The sequence below is a fragment of the Anguilla anguilla genome, chromosome 3 (assembly GCF_013347855.1).
Source record: "Anguilla anguilla isolate fAngAng1 chromosome 3, fAngAng1.pri, whole genome shotgun sequence".
Taxonomy (NCBI): domain Eukaryota; kingdom Metazoa; phylum Chordata; class Actinopteri; order Anguilliformes; family Anguillidae; genus Anguilla; species Anguilla anguilla.
The window spans coordinates 25699085-25719531 of record NC_049203.1 but is presented as its reverse complement, the minus strand read 5'-3'; the positions used below and the strand labels follow the sequence as shown (position 1 = coordinate 25719531).

Genomic DNA, 20447 nt, shown 5'->3' with positions numbered 1-20447 from the left:
GCTAGCCAGACAAACCTAACGTAGGCTACTGGTCATATAGCTATGAATTTACGGTTATCTTGGTACCAACAAACTGCATGATTAAAAGTAAGATCATACCAGCAGATAAGCGATTCAGTTAATATGAATTCTAAATGTAGCATTTCGTTGATTGTATATCCTACTTCCGAAACCACATTGATAATGATAATACTTATTAAAATTCAGTGCAGATTTGAAAATCAAATCAAATCAAAGCAATTGTTACACGTTTTGTCGTAGTAATGATATTTAATTGGATGCCAGAGCAATATAGATTTGTATGCAGCCAGGCCAACCGGAGAGAGAGACAAGCCCGTATTGGATGTTTCATTGTTTAAAGGCTGTGTTAATTTATCCCTTATAACCATTTTCAGATTGCCATCAAGCTAAGTTGTGGCCATTGGATATAATATCAGGTGCTTTCAACGAACGCATTTTCAGGACAGGAAAGGCGTTGTTGTTTTTTCTTTCTTGTGATTCAAGGTCAGTGATTCTGTACAGGAGAGTGACATTAAGCGTGCATGTTTTATGAGGATGTCCGAATTCTTATGAAAACTTTACAAAATCCTCGTCACCTCTGCTGCTTCTCTTTCGTTTTTATTTTATAAGTGTTCAAAAGGAGTCATGGCAAGGAAACGAGAATGATTTAAAATAATTCGAACGCAGCCTGACAGTGAACCGACAGAACAGCATGGCTGCGTCCACGACTCACGGGTTCAGGAAGTACGCGCGAGCAGATTGTGCAGCAAAACTGTACAAGTTGTCCTGCGCAAATCAGGTCTGCGATCTAACCGCAAAGCCACTAACGTACATTATAGGGACCACTCTAATATAACGTGACTGTTCTTGCAAGCTAGGGCGTGTCTGTTAATTCAGTAATTCAAGGAAATTGGTCCTCAAACTATAACGGCTGCATGTCAAAATGTTTTACATGGATAATGGGTTTATTTAGTTCTCCAAGCATGCTCTGAATAGGCTTGCTTAAAGTTCTTTGAAAGATTGCAACCAATTTAAGGGTTAACAAAGCAAAATGCCTGCCCCTGTGATCTATAAGTATATAAATTCGCCTAACAGACTTAAACAGACTTAGTCATTAAATGGTAGACTGTTTGCAGTCACTGGGAATAATCAGACCACCTTCCAATCAGTGTCCTGTCTTTAATTAATTCATTTAGACTGCCCCACAACCATAATTGGGATGGCAGGTATATTGTTTGTAGTACTGTAACTTGGCGTAATTTTGATATCAATACTTTTAATCACAGGCCTGGATTTTGGCAGTCTGAATGAATGCGTTATAGACGGGGTATGTCTTGTATGTGTGAGTAACTTGGCATTTTTGTACGTTGAAAACGTGTTTTTTATGATGAACTTTACAAATGATGGAACTTGAGGAGAGATGTCTTGAAGCTATCTTTCAACCAAGCTTGTGTATACACTGCATAGGGAACCCATGCAAATGTATTTGAATTTCAGGAAAGCGTGTGAGCAGGTGCTCATGATATTGGATGTGCACTTTCTAGAGCAAAAATCTCAACCTCCAGTCCAGTCCATGGCTACAGTATCTGCAGTTTTTGTGGTTTCCTTCGAATCAACGGCCAGCTTAGGCCTTGAAAACAAAGTGTGCAGACAGCCAGTCAGTTGTATCAGTAGAAACAGAGTTTGTGATCCTAAGTTAGGATGCTCTCAAAAAGACAGAAAATTGGTGTTTGCATGACACCAAAAACATTGGTAAGTAATTGGCAAAAAAATCTAAGCTTATATTGTTTTCCTTACGCTCGCAGACTTGTATGTGAGCACTATCAAGCACTCATGAAAGCATATGGACCAATGTTGACACTGCACTGAGTAGGTGAAACATGCCAGACTGGTGGTAAATGTTTACTTAGAACAATGGGTTGGCGGAATGTTGTGCAGGGAATTTGGCATGCGCCGTGGCTGTTACGCCTCCAGCGTGTCAACAATTGCATACCTATGCAATAGTGTGGAAAGATGACATCTTCCACATTCGCACACTCGTATACACACTCGCATTTCATTTGATTTCAAAACACACCATCACTAAACAGCCAGGGTGAGTGAGAGAGGAAAGAAAGTGAAAGATAAAGCAACTACTGTCAGTTGTGCAGAAGTATTTTGTTTCTTTGACTGACCTTTCTTTTCCCAACCTATCTGTTTGCTGCAGTGAAATGTCATAATTTTTTGTCTGTCATGGATTTAATTTAGTGTAAAATGTGAATCCATTTGAAAGGGTGTTGGTATTCAGAGCTGTAGTCAATAATAGTTGTGCAATAGATAACATGCATGAAAAGGCCCAGCTTTTCTGTTTTTTTTTTTCCTTTTTTTAAAATGTCCGTAACAACATTTCTTAGATGATGATCAACGTGGATGTGTGATGCAATATGTTGCACCTCATTGAAATGTTCATGATTACTGTATCATACTGCATACTGTGTAGTAAAAGTTGAAGTAATTGGTGCAGTTTATTGATTTATCTTCCCCCAAGACAAACAATCAAATTTTGATCAAACAATCAAATCAAATCAGGTTTTATGGAGCTGTTTTTTTTTTTTTTTACTTTTTTTGTTGCTATTTCTCATGCATCCTTTGCGGAGCATATGAAAATTTTAATTCGGACTCCAAACAATAAGGCTACGCCCATGTGGCAAACGTTGCGGTAGCATGCCTTTGTTTACAACATTAGCGTGCTGAAAATAGGGATCAATCTTTTTAGAGAGAGAGAGAGATAGATAGAGAAAGAGAGAGAGAGAGAGAGAGAGTTTGTTGTTGTTCTCAGATTTCTCAGGTCAGCAGTGTACAACTGACGGCACAAACGTTATCTGTTTAATGAGTCAAATCATTATCTGTGACCTGTCCTTTATTAAATCCTAACCCAGTTTATATTCAGATGTCAAATTTTCAAACTATATCAAAACAGTTACATTTAAGAATTACTGTTTCATTTGACTAGAAAGTTCAACTGTAAGTAATATTTTTATTTTTATTGTGTGTCAGCTCATGACCTGCCTGAGTTTTGACCCATAGATTAGGAACCACCAGAGTAAAATAGCTTTTATGGATTATGACTAGAGGACAGACACCTTTGTCCTGTGCGGTGCAACATGGATAATGAACTATTATTTTGGTTCTGTGGTAATGTTCTTTTCCCTCGCTGCCTACAAGGGGGTCTTTCCCCAGTGGCTTTGGTGTTCCCAGTCTCTGGAATGACCATCTCTAGTTACAGCTCAACACTAAGAGGAAGAACACATCCAAGCTCAGAGTCACCCACTGCCAATACATTCCCACACGTTTGAAGTCAGCCCAAGGGCAAATATCCTGCTTTTCAAATAGCACTGTTTTCGTGTGTTGCAGAGGTAGACTGTGTGTCTATAATCTGTTTCATATCGTACTGTGCACTACAGACTGCCGTTACAGCGTCAGGGCACACCTGCGTTGTTTAGCAACGAACGTGGCAACCAGTCTGTCTGGCGCAGCCTTGCGTTGCTGTTGGATGTTGTAATGAGGAAGTGTGCTCAGCGATGAACCCTGGGAATATTTTGGCCCTGAGCATTTCACCTTGTTAGTGGCTGTGTTAAATCAGCTCTGGTGCTTTGGGTTGGAGGTACATTAGCTACTCTTAGCGAGAGTCGTGCCAAGGTGCGATTGAAGCCAGGCTGGAATTACATAGATCTCAAGTTTCCAAAGTCCAAATGTGTGACATAGACGGTGCATTGTTGACCAGCTGAAGGGGGGGGGGGGGGCACGCTGGAGTTGCACAACACATTTCCATTTAAAAATAGACCATTTAAACTAAACTGTGTGTAAGCCTTTTGAAAGCCAGCACTGTCTTGGCATTTTTGGAGCTGGGTTTGTGATGGTGAGATCGATTCTCATTCAGTGAGTCTCACACCTAATGCATAAAACCTGAGGTCTGTGGTGTTGTGTGAAGTGTTACTGAATAGCTCATGATACTGAGCTACTGCAAGTTTACATGCATCCAGCCTTCTACCATGGGCCTCCTGCTGAAGTGTGCACTCCTTGTCAGTGAAAGTAAACCATTTGTTGTAAATGAAGCCCAGCTAAACTTATTGTTAAAATATTTTTAAGGGCAAAATTTTGTTTTCAGTAACCTTAACTGATAAATACATCAACCAGAATGAAAACTTTCACAAAACAGGAGGGTTCCAGGACTGGGGTTGGGAACCGCTGCTCTTTCATTATCACTCCCCAGAGTGTCACTCCTTTGCCCATGGTTGGCAGCTTTGACCTTTTTTGACCTTTAGCCCCAGAGAATCATCAGCCAAGGGTGATAATGAGTCCTTTTCATAAACATTTCCAGACCATTCAGATATCTAGATCATCCCTCTCCATAACCTCCTTCTTACAATGCTTGTGTGGATAAATACAGTAGTTTCCCTTGGCATTGATATGGTAATTGGTTCCAGCTCACCCTATTTCTCGACAGGTGAGAAATACCACCATTTACAGAGATAGAATATTTTTTAACAGGCCCATATTTTTTAAATAATGATAAATATATTGCCCAGCTGGTTGAAATGTGAGATCACTATCTGTGAGCAGCACAGTGATGCAGTGGGGTAGCCTCACAGCAAGAAGGTCTTGGGTTCGAATCTGTGCCTGCGATAGATTGGTGGCCTGCCCAGGGTGCTTATCTGCCTCTTGCCCAGTGCATGCTGGGATAGGCTCCAGCACCCTGGGACCAGGGTCCAGTTCCGTGACCCTACCCAGGATAAGCGGGTATAGATAATGGATGGATCACTATCTGTTATAAGTGTGAAATTAGACTGGAGTGTGGGCAGCGGCTTTCAGGATAAGTTTATTTTTACTTTTCTTTTTTCTGGTTTTATTAATTTTTAAGTGAATTTTAGTATACTTTTAATGACATTATCATATTTGTAGGTGTACCACTAAAGCATTTACAACGTGTGTTGAATGTTTGTCAAATTGCTTTTCTGGTATGCCATGAATTTGTAAAGGAGTGTATGGTTGCTACTGTGCAACTACTTGCTCCAGAAAAAACTGAAATTGTTTCAGAACCTTAGCTTGTCTCGCCGCTTTGTGTCTGATATGGCACAATAGGCACAATATGTTGAGACGTCTTTTATTGAACTGTAGAACAATTGTCAGCTAAAGACCAGACACAGCAACGGATCTGCTAGATTTCTACAAGCAAAACATAGCCTAAGTGTTGACGAACTTCCGATGTTTGAGGAAACATACCGCTGTGAACATTTCTTCTCCAAGCTCTCACTTGCAAAGGACAGGCATCATTCCAGGCTGACAGACATCAACTTGGAGAGCCAATTCCGTGTGGCAACACCATCAGTGCCACCAGACATTCCACAACTGGTTGAGTTATTACATTGAAATGAATGTATGTTCAGTTTTTGATCTAGTTGGCATATGAGCATTTAATCAGCATAACATGGAAAAAATGTGTCTGCAATTAACATGAGAGTTAATAGCAGTCTATGGCCCAGCGTCTTATATGCAAATATTAATCTGGGCCCAGACAGGAAAAAGGTTCCCCACCCCTGCTGTAGAGCATGGGCACTACTGAGAGAAGGTATGATGGAAGGCACTTCTCCCCTGGGAAAACTGTCCATATGAGCGCCTGCAGATCAAACCTGTTCAGCCAAACCCTGTCAGATATGTGTTCAACAAGGAGATTGTCCACTACCAACTGTGTTCCTTTGTGGATGTGGCAATGAGAGGAGAGCGGTTTTTAAAATTTATGAACAAATATTAAAATGAGTCATAGCAGCCAAATTATTGTTGACTTGTTCGCTTTTTTTCTCCTTCAGCAACCGTTCTCACAAGTTCTGTCAAGTAATTTTCACAGTCGCATAAGCTCAGTCATGGCATGTTAAGACAACACAGGCTGAAAACCATGCCGTCCAACCCATGTAAAACTTGTCTGTGCGTGAAATTGGTTCTCTATCACTGGTTTGACAGACAGTATTAATGCTACAAAAAAAGTGAACAAAAATTTTATAGATTGAGTATTGCATAACTATTACTTGTCAACAGCGCAAGTTGAAGGGGTGACTTGCAGTGCATCCCAAGGTCAGTCTGCTTCCTATTAAAAGTGTCTTTCTTAGGAGTTGTCTGTGGAGATGGAAGTGAAAATTTGATAACCTGCTACTGCTACTACCGAGGTCGTACTGGGTCATTAATCCTAAGCAGGTCTCAACTGGTTCCCACAGCACACGACCCTCTACTTCTGAAGGAGATAGTGAGTGCTTTTCGGGAGGTAATTTTCATTCTTCAAGATTTTCTGCTGTGGGATTAATGATGTCACATTAATTAATGCCTGCTGTGATCATTTGGGAGGGCTTGAGGTCATTCAGTCCTACCTGACTAGCATCAAAACCCCTATAGATTCTTCAATTTATATATGTCACATTTCCTTAGAGAATACAGACCCAGCTTTATTCAACAAAAATGTGTTGGTAAGACACATCAAAATGAGTATTCAAATATTCTGTGAGAACTACATTCTGTGTGTGAAGTATTTACTGAGGTTTTTATGTAAGCAATTTTTACAATTTAGGCATTTAGTAGATGCTTTTATCTAAAGTGGCCTATAAAAGGTGCATTTCACATGGCTAGAAAACCACCACTAGCTAGAGATAAGTAAAGCTACAATCAAATCAATTCAATTTTATTTGTAAAGTGCTTTTTATAGAGACTGTCTGAAAGATGCTTTTCCGAAACAGGAAATAGTGTAAATTAGGTAAGACTGAGCCTGAACCCAAAAGAATTCAGCGAGTGCAACAACAACAGACACTTTCCAGTGTTGTGAAATCTCCTGAGAAACTGATTGCAGACCATACTCTGCTGGTAGGCCCAGTGTGGATTGTTAAACATAACCTAAAGCAGTGCTATCAGAGCTGTGTAGCACAAAACCTGCACAACCTGGGATGTGAAGGGTCTGATCTTCAGTTTTGAAAGAAAAGAAAACACATTAATTGAGGTGTAGTCTGAAAAAGTGTTTTCAGACTATGCAGTGTAGGAATGGAGTGTAGCACATTGGGTAAGGAACTGGGCTTGTAACCGAAAGGTCGCAGGTTCGATTCCCGGGTAGGACACTGCCGTTGTACCCTTGAGCAAGGTACTTAACCGAAATTGCTTCAGTATATATCCAGCTGTGTAAATGAATACAATGTAAAAAAAAAAAAATGCTATGTAAAAGTTGTGTAAGTCGCTCTGGATAAGAGTGTCTGCTAAATGCCTGTAATGTAATGCAGTGATTCTGCCTTTCTGACTGAATTGGGAAGGTTGTTCTTCCACTAGGAAACAATGGTACAACCATACCATGCTCCTTTTCTAATACCGAGAGAGATAAACAGTGCAGCTCTTTTTTCAGAACTTAGCACAATCTACAATAAACATTGTGAATTGTTTTAGAAGGCCATTTAATATGACTGTGTTTATGGTTGATGTTGGTCACAGGTCAAATTACTGTGGATACTGATATTAACCTATATGTCTAAAGAAGACATATGTAGAGATGTGTATCAAATGTGCTGTCATCACTTTTTTGTCAGTAACATTGCATTCAACACATACACTGCATGGCCAAAAGTATGATGACACCTGACATCCAACATCTCATCCAAAATTATGGGCATTAATATGGAGTTGGTCCAACCTTTGCTGCTATAACAACCTCCACTCTTCTGGGGAGGCTTTATACTAGATGTTGTAGCATTGGGGGAATTGTCATGCTGAAACAGGAAAGGACCTTCCCCAAACTGTTGGGGAAGCACAGAAGCATCTAGAATGTCATTGTTTACTGTAGCATTAAGATTTGCCTTCACTGGAAATAAGGGGCCTGCCCCAAACCACAAAATGCAGCCCCAGACCAAGGGGTGTCAAGATACTTTTGGTCTTACAGTGTACTTAATGTATATCAAAGTAAGACCCGAAGGCCACTACCAATGGTATATTACTGTTTTTATCAGTGACACTTCCCTGGTGTCTTCAGAGATGAACAGTAAGTTATACATGTGTGCTCGTTGTGGGTGTCTTCACATTGTGTGTTGTTTAGCTCTGTTACCTAAACATATCTTGTTGTGCGGAGCGGCTTGTGGCAGACCGATCCCTGTTAATCCCAGAATACTTACAAAAAACCAACTGAACCCTGCCCGCGACGATACACAGACTCGCGCCCGCCATGTCAGACCTTTCACAGTTCATTCTGGAACATGCGTAAATTGAACACACTCATATTGTTCCTGTTGGTGTTGTTGCTTTTTTTCTCTTTTCTGATTAAGCCACTTATGCTTACAACAAAGAGGTCACAAAATTAAGTCTGCACGTGGGCGACCATGCTGCCGTGATCATAGGAGAGAACGCAGGTGTGCCATTGCAGCCCCCGCAGCCACTGCATCTTGAAGAAAGAACTGGCCTTTACGGATGTGCAGTACATGCACTTGACATGCTAGTGTAGGAGACAGTTAGTATCTCTCCTGCACCAGCAGAGCGGGGTTGAATCTAACAGTCTCAGACATCTTCGATGGCCCAGGGTTCCCCAGGCCCTGTGGAGGCACCCTATAATGCAGAGAGCCAATTACAGCCCCGTTCCTCTCCGCCCTAACATCAGAGAATGATATTCACGCCCTGATGACGCCAGTTCACTTCATCTCACACAGTCAGTTTCCGTTGTCTATAGCTTGCGTTTTGGCCAACGGGGTGGCAAACTTAACAGAGCTCTGAATGGAGATTTTGCGTGTGCTCAGGTTTAGAGTTTTACTGGGGACATTTTTCACTTGTTTGCTTTGTTTTTGTGGGGATTCATGCCTGGTCATTCCCACTTCTCATTCCTATACCTTATCATCATTTATTTGAGTTTCTGATGCAATCACGCCTGCCATTTCCGCACAAAGCTCTCGTCTGCATATCCCTGGGTTTCCTGAGCATGTGTGCAGACTGATATAAGGCTTGATGAAATGTCACATTGATATCAGCAGCAGGGGTGATGTTGTCCTTTAGATATCACTCAGTGTGACAAAGCATAAATCATTTTAATTCCCCTCTGGGATTGCTTCACTGGCTGTGAAACATTTTCAAAAGTTGAGCCAAGAAACCAAAACGCCTGATTCTCCATAGCAGCATGTGATTGTTTCAAATTAGTAAGTCACTAATAGAGTATTCTAGCTCCGTCCTTTTTTTGTTTGTGTGAAACATTACTATGCCATCACCAGCAGACACATCCAGGCTCATTCAGGTGGGGAAGTGGTGTAAGTAAAAACCCTACATAAAATAATCCTGTTACTAAGTGAAAATTTTGAATTGAGAAGGGCCCGTATTCAAAACAATCTCAGAGCAGGAGTGCTGACCTCGGACCAGGTTTCTCTTAAATTTATTCGTTATGAGCTAAAATGCTAAAGTGATGCTAGACCAGGGCCTCTTATTTGTAGAGTGTTAGAGCAGACATGCTGATCTAAAATCATGGTTCCCTTATCTGAATGCAAAATGTATCCTTTATGAGCTAAAAGTTTAAACTGATTCTAAATCTACATGTGCGCTTAAAGGCTTCATGAAGAGATGTGCAGAGGGACCTCTCCTTCATGCCTTCGCGTAGGTGAGCTGCTTGAATTGTGATACTGTGAATTTAGTAGCCCTGATTAATCCGACAAGCCAATGAGCATGCCTTACACTGGCCTGTCTGTGAACATAGTCACTGACCTAGAAGAGGTTGCTCATGGATGTCAATACCAGCTATGCTTTTCCACTGAGTCTTTTCTGCATTATGGGACAAGTGTTCTGAGTTGGAGGAGAGCCACAAATAATTTATGCACTTGTGTGTGGGTAGCTGTATGGTAATTGCTTGAAGTTCCCAACCACTTGGAGAAGATTAACCCTTTACCAGGAGCCAGGCCTCCTGTCATATTTATTCCAGTAATAATTCATTTTTAAAATAGGACAGGAATGCATGCCATTGGATTCCCTCACCACTTCCAAATACACTGTGCTTATTTTACCCTTCTCTTACAGGAATGGAATATACTGAAAAAATATTCAAATAAAACATACTACTATCAACGTGTGGGGAAATTCACAAATTATGGCTGTCAACTGATTTTTAAAAAATTAGTTGGTTAATTTATTTTTGTTATCTGATTTAATCAGTAGATTAATTCGGGAAAAATTAAACCTGTTAATTAAATATGAATACTAATATGAATATTCCTTGAATGCAATGCTAGCTGTAGGACTTTCCCTGTCCTTATTCATGTTAATTTGCCAATTGAAAGTCCATTTCAGGCAATCCAGACTGCAAATGAGTTGGTAAGTGCTTTTCTTTTCAACAACCTTGGTGCTATTGACTAGAAACCTCCAGTCATTTGATTACCATTATGGGCCACCAATTTAACTGAGTCAAATCGGTCATTGGAAGTTTGTTACTAATCGTAGCGGTGGAAAGATGTTTTGCTTGCAGGTGATACTGTGAACTAGCCAAACTATTCTCATATGAAAAGCTCTGTTTACAATGCATACAGTGCAATGCCGACAGGTCACATTTTTCCCTCTGTGTCTGACTGGCTTTTCCACCCAGAACCTCTCTAGCAGTTGTGCCTCAGTGTCAATTCAGTCCCAGCAATTGATGCTGCCATATCAGATCATTTCTGTGTCTTTTTTGATGTGTCTGTAAGCTCAGAATTACAAAGTTAAAAACAGTCAAAATAATGTTACATAGATGAAAGCACTGCTTTTTATTAACACAATGCCTAGGTCAAATGTGCCCACCACATGTTCAGTTAATAATCCTGTGGAACATTTTAATTGTAGAATCTAAAGCTAACTGTATAGATGAGATTGCACCACTAAAGGCCAAAGTTATCAGCTTTAGACAATCTAGACAATTAGACAGGAGGCTGTACTGAAGCTCAAGTCTTCTACCTGCTGCCTTGACCCTCTCTCTACATAATTTTTATGGTCAATTTTAGCTGCCTTAAAAATTTCAGTGGAGGAGGTATTAAAAATTGTTAGTTTCTCTCTTCAATCTGGTGTTTTCCTAAGTCCACTGGAAACAGCTGCTATTAAAGCTTTGTTGAAAAAGACTCTACCTGCTTCAGGTATCTGTAATTATAGACTTATTTTCAATATCCCTTTTTTCTTAGTAAGGTTCTAGAAAAATAGTCTATTACCAATTCTATGACTACTTAATTTCAAATGGCTGCTTTGACGATTTACAATCAGGATTTAGACTACCAATAGTGGTAGAAAGGGTGATACCGTGCCCGTAAATCTCCCTAATGTGAGTATTTGTATGTATTTGGGTGGGGTAGTCATGCACATGTGAATGGAGGGAGTGTGTGGGGGGAGCACTCTACGCACAATCACAGGGAACCATCTGGGTGGGGCTGGCGGGAGGGGGTGCTTTCAGCTTTGCGCTCAGACAGTGCAGGGCCAGCAGCCAGCAAATGCATCTGAGCCATGCAGCATGATCGATAGCCACCCTGGCGCCCTCCCCGCCTTCCCCACCCCCACTCCCCTGCTCACCACACACATTATTTTCCATTTCGTGCTGTGAAAGCTCATCCTCCGTCGCAGGCCTTACTCCCCCAGCAGAAATGAGATTTACTGAAAATATATTGAAATAAAATATATTGCAAAGGCATTGCAACACTTCAAAAATATAAGCAAATATATACAAATATGACTGCAACATACAATGAGGGGGAGAGAGGAGGGTGCAACATACATCTCTAAACAAAATGTTCAGAATTATTCCTTGAGGACAGACACAATCACAATCACTGCAAAACACATTCGGCAAATAGTAATTTCCTTCTGCCCACATATCAATGCAGAACAAATTCAATGTAGGAAATGCTAATTTTCTTGAGCAAGGGCAAGCTTGAACTCATTACTCAAGACTGCTAACTCTAGAAAATAAGAACAGACTGAAATATTGGGTTTTTGTCTCAAAAATAAATTGGAACTGCATAGTTACTTTGCACAAGATGTGATGAGACTATAAGGTAGTAATGCACCAAATCCCATGCAGAGGTACAAATTAGCTGCAATAATGTAGCCTAAAAACTAGGCTACAAGATGCAAATTCAACCTGTTAATTATAGTATACATACATGCTGTACATGTATGCAGTACAAGAGCTATTCTTGGCAATAGCAACACTGGAGAGATTTGTCGATTCAGAAAAGGCACTCCATTAGTAATGTCTGTATGCGATTGGTTGAACACATATGGTTTGGGTATGTATGGCTGCCACAGGTACTGGCTCCGTTGTCTTCGTTGATGATATAACTAGATGAATTCTAAAGTGTACGGAAGCATCTGGTCTGCTCAAGTTCAAGTAAATGCCTCCAAACTCATTGGACAGAGTTTCATCCTACAACAAGACAATGGGCCTCATTCAACAATATCTTCCTAAGTTTTTTCTTAAATTTGTTCTTGAGAAAGGCCTAAGAAAAGTCTACATCAGATTCACGACGTGTTCTTAAACCGCAGAATTCTTCGCACGTGTTCTTAAAATGATGAATCCCATTGTCCTCGTAAATGGAAATTGTGTGCCAGTTGTTCCTAATTAGCATAGGTAAACGCCCTGCCAATCCCCATAAAAGGGCATGAGACTGCAGGGCCGTGTGCACACACAGAAATCGAAAAGAAAAGTTGAGAGCGAAGTCAATAATGCCCAAACGAAAATCTAAAGACGGTGGAGCACCGGACTCCAAACATAAGAAAAACTTCAGTAGTTCTGAAGTGGAGGTATTTCTGCAGGAAGTGAACAGCAAACGACCTGTCATATTTAGTGGCGTCAATAGTGGATATAAAATAACACAAAAAAAGATGCATGGGATGCTATTACTCATTCCGTGAACGCTGTATCCAGAGAAGGGAGCACAACTGATGAAGTAAAAAAAAGGTTTGATGTCAAATCTGAGGCAAAAGGAATTGCGTGTTATGCATTCAAACGACAAAGCACTTCTCGTTACATTAATACCGCTAATTAAATCAACTGGCAGTAAACTGCATCTGAGTAAACCTGTCGCTGCACAAAACACTGCACAAAAAATGTATTGCCAGTCATTTTGGTGTCACCCGGTGCGGTCCGCACCCCCCTAGTGATGCCTCTGAAGTGTTCTCTTCTTCAACATGTCCATGTGTTTAAACAGTGTTACTTAAGTGCTTAGTTTGTATTCAAAATTTAAACATTTGCTTTTGCAGTATAGACCAAACATTTCATAATTGAAACCCCCCAAAATAAAAGGTCACTACAATGGTTTGATTTTTATCATTTATTACCCGCTGAGGCAGCCAGCCTCTGAGGTGGAACCTGGCACCTTAATGCTTTGTAAAATAATAAAAATAATAATTAAAAAATATTATAAATGATAAAAAATATTATTGTAATTTAAATCATATTATATTATACAACTGTAAAATTGAAGAAAATGCAATAACCACAAATTTACAGCACTCAAATGTGCGTAAGTGTGTTCTTGAGTGTGCATAGATTCTGTTTTTACCTAAGAACAAACCCCAAATAAGAAAACATTGGTGAATGTCAGAATCTTCATGCAAACTGTGTAAGTGCGTAAAGGAGTTTATCAAGGCCAAAAACTGGAATATTCTTGACTGGCCAAGTCATTCTCCCAATCTGAATCCAATTGAACATACATTTCATATGCTGAACAGAAATCCTAAGGCAACTAGCCCCAGAAACAAGTAGGAGCTGAAGGTGGCTGTAGTACAGAACTGGCAGAGCATCACCCGAGAAGATACTCAGCACCTGGTGATGGCTATGGGTCACAAACTTCAAGCAATCATCACATGCAAATGATATGTGACAAAGTTCTAAACATGTCTATTTTCATTAACATAATATTAATATGTCTCAAACATTATGGCGCTCACTGTATTAACAATCTGACAGAGCTCTCCTGTGTGCAGTTGTTGCTCTGACAGTAGTTAATCAGTTCGATTCTTCTGGCCAGATCAACACCTTCCACACCCGTCCACCACCAGAATACGGACCAGCCCATTCAGCTATGCAGACCCTCCCCCTTCCCGGGAGAGAAAATCTCCACAGGTGTTTGTTAGTGGACCACCCGGAAGTGAAACAGCTGCAAGGCCAGATACCACCGGGCGATCCTTGAGTTGGTGTCTGTTGTACAGTGGAGCCACTGGAGGGGTGTATGATCAGAATACAGGTAAATGCTGTGGCCCAGGATATCGCGTTGCATAATCCACTATGACTAATACACCAGCGGACATCACCCCAAATACCCGGCCAATACAATTGCGCTGTTATTCGATTCACTGATTTATCCTGTCCTAAATGTCCCACCATGGGATTACTATAAGCTGCCTGAAAAACCATATCCTGATGGCTTTTGGGCAACAACAACTGAGTGGTTTCTTCACCTGTGAGGGTGTCCAGACTCACCCTATACAAATGATCATGCAAATTGCAAAAATAGGCATACATAACTGCTTGCTCCATATCGAGCAGCTGTCTATCAATTTTAATCACTCTTACTCTAATGAGCGTCTCGTCCTGTGATTGCTCAAGGGCAAAGTCAGTCACTCTGGTGAGCAGTGGAGACCCATCAACCCTGCCCATCGTCTCCTGATTTCAACAATTCCGTCTCTCCAGGCTGCGACAAAGCGAGAGTCGATGGACCGTCCCCCTGGTTATGGTCATTCCTGACGCTGTCCCAAGCTGCCACAAGACTACAGTGAACACACCACTCCAGTTGTCAGGCCCCTTCTGCAATCCTTCTCTGAGCCATATCCCTAATCCCTGGCTAATCAGTTCCCAAAATCAGCAGAATGAGAGTGAGGGAATTAACCTTGTCCACCATACTATCATTTTTCCTGGATTGGTGAATTCAGTCTGGGTAATAATGTATGTCACCATGCACACACTGTACATTCACTTCAGTGCGTTTATCCACAAACTCAGTTTCATGCAAACGATGATAGACCAGATGGTAAGCAAAACTGAAAAGCATTTTATGTCAGTCTGAACTTGCCTTTGACTCCATGCTAGAATACCTTCACACAGAAAAGCAGCATTGGAAGTACACCCTTCTTTTAAATTATTTTTTTGTACAAAACATTTGTACAAAATGGGTACTTTGGTACTTTTGTGTGGTTCTCATGGTATTTGTTGTCATTCTTAAATTAGAAACAATTAGATTTCTAATTTAAAAATACAGAGCTGCCTTTTTTAAGAATCAACAGGAGACCCCAACATTAGGACATTCACACAGAGTTATTTTCAAGGCTTTGCTCATTGATTTAGGCCATCTGTATTATTTCAATTAAAATAACATTGTTTCCCCCTGGGAGGATATGTGGGCAAGAGTCCATTTCACAGTGCTATGTTCATTTTTGAGTCATGACAGATCAAGTTGAAGATCTTTTCCCATAAATTACAATCTGGCCCCCTGTCGCCGATGCTGTAAATTGTAGTCTCAACAAAAATACAATGCCAAGTTGCTCACGCATACAAAGCATTATTAGCAATTAATTATGTTCAAATTGTAAGACGAAAAAACACAGGGCCAAATTACATTAAATAATTTTAGAAACAGATGAGTAGCATTGCTTTGGTATAGAGCTTGTTCAATTTGTGTGAGTTAAGATAGCCAGTATTGTTTGTTGTAACTCGGCCTCATGTTCATATCAATACCTTTAATTGCAGACCTAGATTTTGAAAGTTTTAATCAATGGCTTATAGACAGTGCTATGTGCCTGAGTAACTTGCCATTTTTGTACGTGTTTTTTTTGAGATCATTTGTTTTTGTACTGTGTTTGTTATGAGTAACTGATGATATGAATGCATATAAATGTTATATAAAATAATATAATTAAATCTGGAGAGACATGCATGAACATACATGCACACTGCACAAGTGAAATGTATACTATAACTGTTTGCTGGGGTTTGGGTAATTTACAACAATAGCTTCAATAGGTGAATTTCATGATCGGTGATGACAAAGAAAATGGTTGTCATAAGTATCATCCCCCCCCCCCCCCCCAATATTACCCCCTGAAGTGATCGTTTTACTTTTGAATGTTTGTAGAGAAGTAATCCTTCATACTAAAATCATTATCAAATAGGGTTGCCAGATGTCCGTTTTTCAGGTTTGTGTTCTGGTTTGTGGTCCCAACCACACAATGTAATGTCCAGTCCGATTAATTTATGGAATTCTTGCTAATCGATTTTGAGGACCCTCCATCCCCCCCACCCCTACATGTCAACAGTGATTCTGAGGGGAACCCCCCTGTTTTTAACTGCTGGCAGCTAACTGGGTTTGCTGTAAGTTACTTTTAACTATAGTTAATGTCACTGGTTTGCTAGCTAATGTTCTGTATTTTTTAGTTTTAATTATAAGTTAACAGCAAGGTTGCTAGCTTGTGCATAGTTGTAATGAAATACCAGAAGAATGGCTAGGTACCTACTAGCTAAGCTGGCAGCTAGTTAGCCATCTCGTCCATCATTGATGCCATATGCCACTGCTGGCTAGCTGGCTACACTGTTGTAATGTTAGTTTCATTTTTAATTTTAACTGAACTGAGCTCAAGTTAAAAAGGTAGCTAGCCATGCAGCTGGTTTAATGAAGCTGTGTAGCTAAGTTGTGTAAGCTGTGTAAGCCAGCCAGCTGTATGAATGAAACAAACATGGCTATGTAGCTGGCTACAACATGTTTTTTTGGCAAGATGGCAACTACCAAAGTTTTTACAATGTCCTTTTGACTGTGTATTAGAGTGTTGTGCAGTTGGCTACTTAGATCAGATTTTGTTATTGGCAGATGCAGCTAAATGTCCAATGTGGTATTGCTGGTGGTGCATTTGTCATGATGTATTCGGCAGGAAAAGAAGGAAAAATGGCTAAATTTAGGGCTTTTTCGTGTGGACGTGTGAAGTTGTGAATTCTGTCTAAATGAGGTCAGAAGGTACAGAAGTTAATTACGTTCTTTAGGGCTGAAAGTCTGTGGTCATTGTAGTTATTTCTGTAGGAAACTTGGAACAGTGCCAAACACTCGGTGCTGTATAGGTGTGGGGCATGCCGCCCCACCAAGCAGAATGGCATACCTGCTATTCAAATCATGAGATCAGGTTGTTGGTCAAATGGGACTCAGTTCTCATCCCAGTGTTTTCAAGCCAGTGCCCCCAAGTGGTGCTTGTTCTGTACTGTTCTGTTCTGTTCATTGTTCGTCTCAAAACTGTTAAAATGAGCTTCTTGCTTCTGTAATTCCCAGCCTGAAAGTATATTTCAGACTCAAAGTATAAGGACCTGACCTGGTGACAGCTGAAGTGACAGCTAAACATGGCGTTCCCATCTTAACCTTGTGGTCCGCCACTTGTAGAGATATTTTTTAATACCATTCAGTACCATTCACAGCTTGACATGCCATGTTAGTGAACAATGCAAAAAAAATAAAAATAAAATAAATAATAATAATAATAATAATAATAATAATTATTATAATATAGTTCGCATAATATTACTATTTGAAAAGTAGAGGATAAAGAAAATGAAGATGGAATAACAAGACAAAGATGTTAAGGAGGACATTAAGAAGTTGCGTAAAATATTCAAGAGCCAGGTTGTTTAAAAAAACAAACAATGAAATGTAAAATTAAATGCTAACAGTGTGTTTAAAAATGTATAAGGAATGGAGGGGCATTGACTGCTAAATTGGTAGATGGCAGAAAGAATCCATAAAATATCACAGAGAACACAAAGTTTCAATGCAGCGCTGAGCAGGTGCCAAAACTCTAATGGAAGTCATTTCACAGCACGGACACATTTATGATTAATTAAAAAGAAAAAGGTAAGAGATGGTGCTCATTTGTCGGTATGCAATTCTGGCCAAAATGGTTTTTACATTTTAACCTCAAATCCAACTCCTGCATTGTCAATGTGACTGTCTCCTTGTAATGAAATGAGATGCAGTAAAACAGACCATTAACTTCCCAACTTTTCCCAGCCCACATAGCTGTGTATTGTGATATGTTTCAGGAAGTCAGAAACCCGTAAAAAAGTGGTCATGCCCTGAAACCGTAGTTTATTTAATTGATAGGATTTGCATAGGAGAACAGAGACTTCTTAACTTGTGTCTAAACTGACTGGATTGTAGAACTATAGCCCACATTTAATTTGACTTTTTTTTGTTTGACACAAGGAGCTACCCCTCACCTGTCACCTGTTTGGTGTATTTTCAAACAGATAGGTCTATATATTTTTCCAGTTTTTACATTTCAGATTTAGCAATATTTTCTTTGAAATACATGGCTGTAAATATTTACCAATATGTTTTACAAAACATCAATTTTTTGTACAAATGGAACATACCGCAGTATACAGCTATTCATTGAATAGCATATTGTTCCAAAGCTCATTGAACTATGCAACGTTAATTATGCAACGTTAATGCATTAATTATACAACGCTCTATTGACTGAGTTCATTGCTGAGCTGGATTCAGTGGGATCTGTATTCAATGATGCACGTAATGAAATGAGTTTTCAAACAACACATAATTCAGCCCTCAGTATTATCCCTGTCACAGTATCTTGAGGTACGATGTCTATGAAGCTACCAATGCCAATTTTTTCATTGTTCTTCGGGAAACGCTGCTGGACCCACTGCTAACATATCAGGGCTGATGTCAGAGATAACTCAGAACCTTGTGTTAGAGGCAGACCTTTCTTGCAGGGAAAAATATTTTGACACCTAGACCAAGAAAGAATAGAGATAGCTGTGTTTTTCTGCATAGAAAATTAGCATTGGCAGAAATCTGAATCATTGCACTTGCAGCAGGTGGGTTATCTGTCACAGAGGGTCACCAGATATCTCTTAAAATAACTGTTACCATACACAAATCTCTTCACTGCAAGGTCACTGTAAGTATTCATATTTTATTAAATTATAATTTAGTATTATTATATTTTATTGACCTGCCGATGTTGGAAGGATCATAAAATCATAAGTTGTTATATCATCATACTTGCTGTGTCCTGAATCTAAAATATGCTTCTGACATCATTATTCATCACTTGTGCATTGGGAGTGGGTATGGCTGCATCATTGATGGTTTCGGCAGTTTTTTAAAAGATTTTTTGGCATAGCGATCTGACAATATTATTGGTGGACAGATCAATTTAACATTCAATACAGTTTATTTGTAAATTGTTTTTGAGAAATAAACTATTTGTGCAATTTGTGTAAAAAAAAAAAAAAAAAAACAACTACTCAGTGGGAAGAAAAACAATAATTCTCCGTCATAATAACCTTAATTGGGTGAAGTTCCGCTTGCCTTTCTCTTTTGTACACAGCCAAGTAACACACACGATTGTGTGCAGGACTGTACACCTGTCTTCTGATTGAAATGACACTGAAGTAAATGGCTATGGCTGGAGTAAATCAATATTGTCCAAATGTGAACCATTCCATGAATGTGAATAAGACGGAATGAGCTCAGTCTAATTTCCCTGGCCATAGAATCAAATTGCACAAGCATGTTATCCATGTGTGTCAAATCAAGATAATTGCATGAGAATCAATCTCAGCTCGCCAGTTCAAACCAACATGGCAAATGATCTGATATTCCTTGATTCAGTTCGAGCCAAGATGAATAAAAAGAATAAAAGAATAAAATCGCCCTTAAATATAGACTTGGAAAACATTCCAAGTCTATATTTAAGGGCGATTTTATTTTAAATATTTGAATATGAATCTGAAATGAAATACAGATAAATGCCCATAATGTGGAGGTAATGTGGAAGCTCAATGTTTGCAACTGTGGTTGATAAAGAAACAAAAAGCGGAAAAAATGTTTTACAAAGAAACGAGGAAACCTTTCAGTCATCTTGAAATCTTGAGGCACGATGACTTTTCAGGCCTTTTTTCCCCTTCCCTCTCTCCAATGAGCCCTGCCGTCAGTCCTCCTCACCTCATCTTTTCTGCCCCCAGCCCCACACATGGCCTCACAGATATCCTGAAAGGACCATGATGCATTGCTCTAATGAGGTTGTAGCCTTGAGCAACATGTCTTGTTTTCTAAGCACGGTGGCCTTTTGGCTTGCCTCATAATTTCATCAGTGAAGCCTTATTAAGCAGTGCTCTGAGGGGCCAGCTAGATGCACAGCAAGAAGCCTTTGGTGTGTAAAGTACTCTGGAGTACGCAACAAATCCTCTACCAGGCTCTTTGTTTTTCTCTCAGGGACAGTATACCCCCTTCTCCCTTCCACCCATGGTCGTTCCCGGATATTGGTTACTCAGCCGTATTGATGGGAATTGCGGGTCAGGTGGCATGCTTGTACTGAACTCTGTGATTGGCATGAAACTAAAGGAGAACCTGATGTGACTGACAGATACAGATTTAGTGCATGTGCGATTGATGACATCAGCC

At 39.9% G+C, this 20447-nt stretch overlaps 1 protein-coding gene across 3 annotated transcripts in view; it reads left to right on the top strand.

The window, feature by feature from the left end:
* LOC118222774 (dermatopontin-like) overlaps positions 1-20447 on the top strand; it is a 39737-nt gene that overhangs the window by 2424 nt on the left and 16866 nt on the right. The window contains exons 1-2 of one of the 3 annotated variants that reach the window (XM_035408598.1): positions 63-87; positions 396-504. The exons of 1 other annotated variant lie outside the window; for it this stretch is intronic. In XM_035408598.1, coding sequence (XP_035264489.1) covers positions 78-87; positions 396-504 — 119 coding nt within the window. In that variant the 5' untranslated portion in view covers positions 63-77. Of the gene's footprint in view, positions 1-62; positions 88-395; positions 505-14012; positions 14229-20447 lie in introns of those variants that run through there. One more of the 3 variants, XM_035408600.1, reaches the window with a different exon arrangement.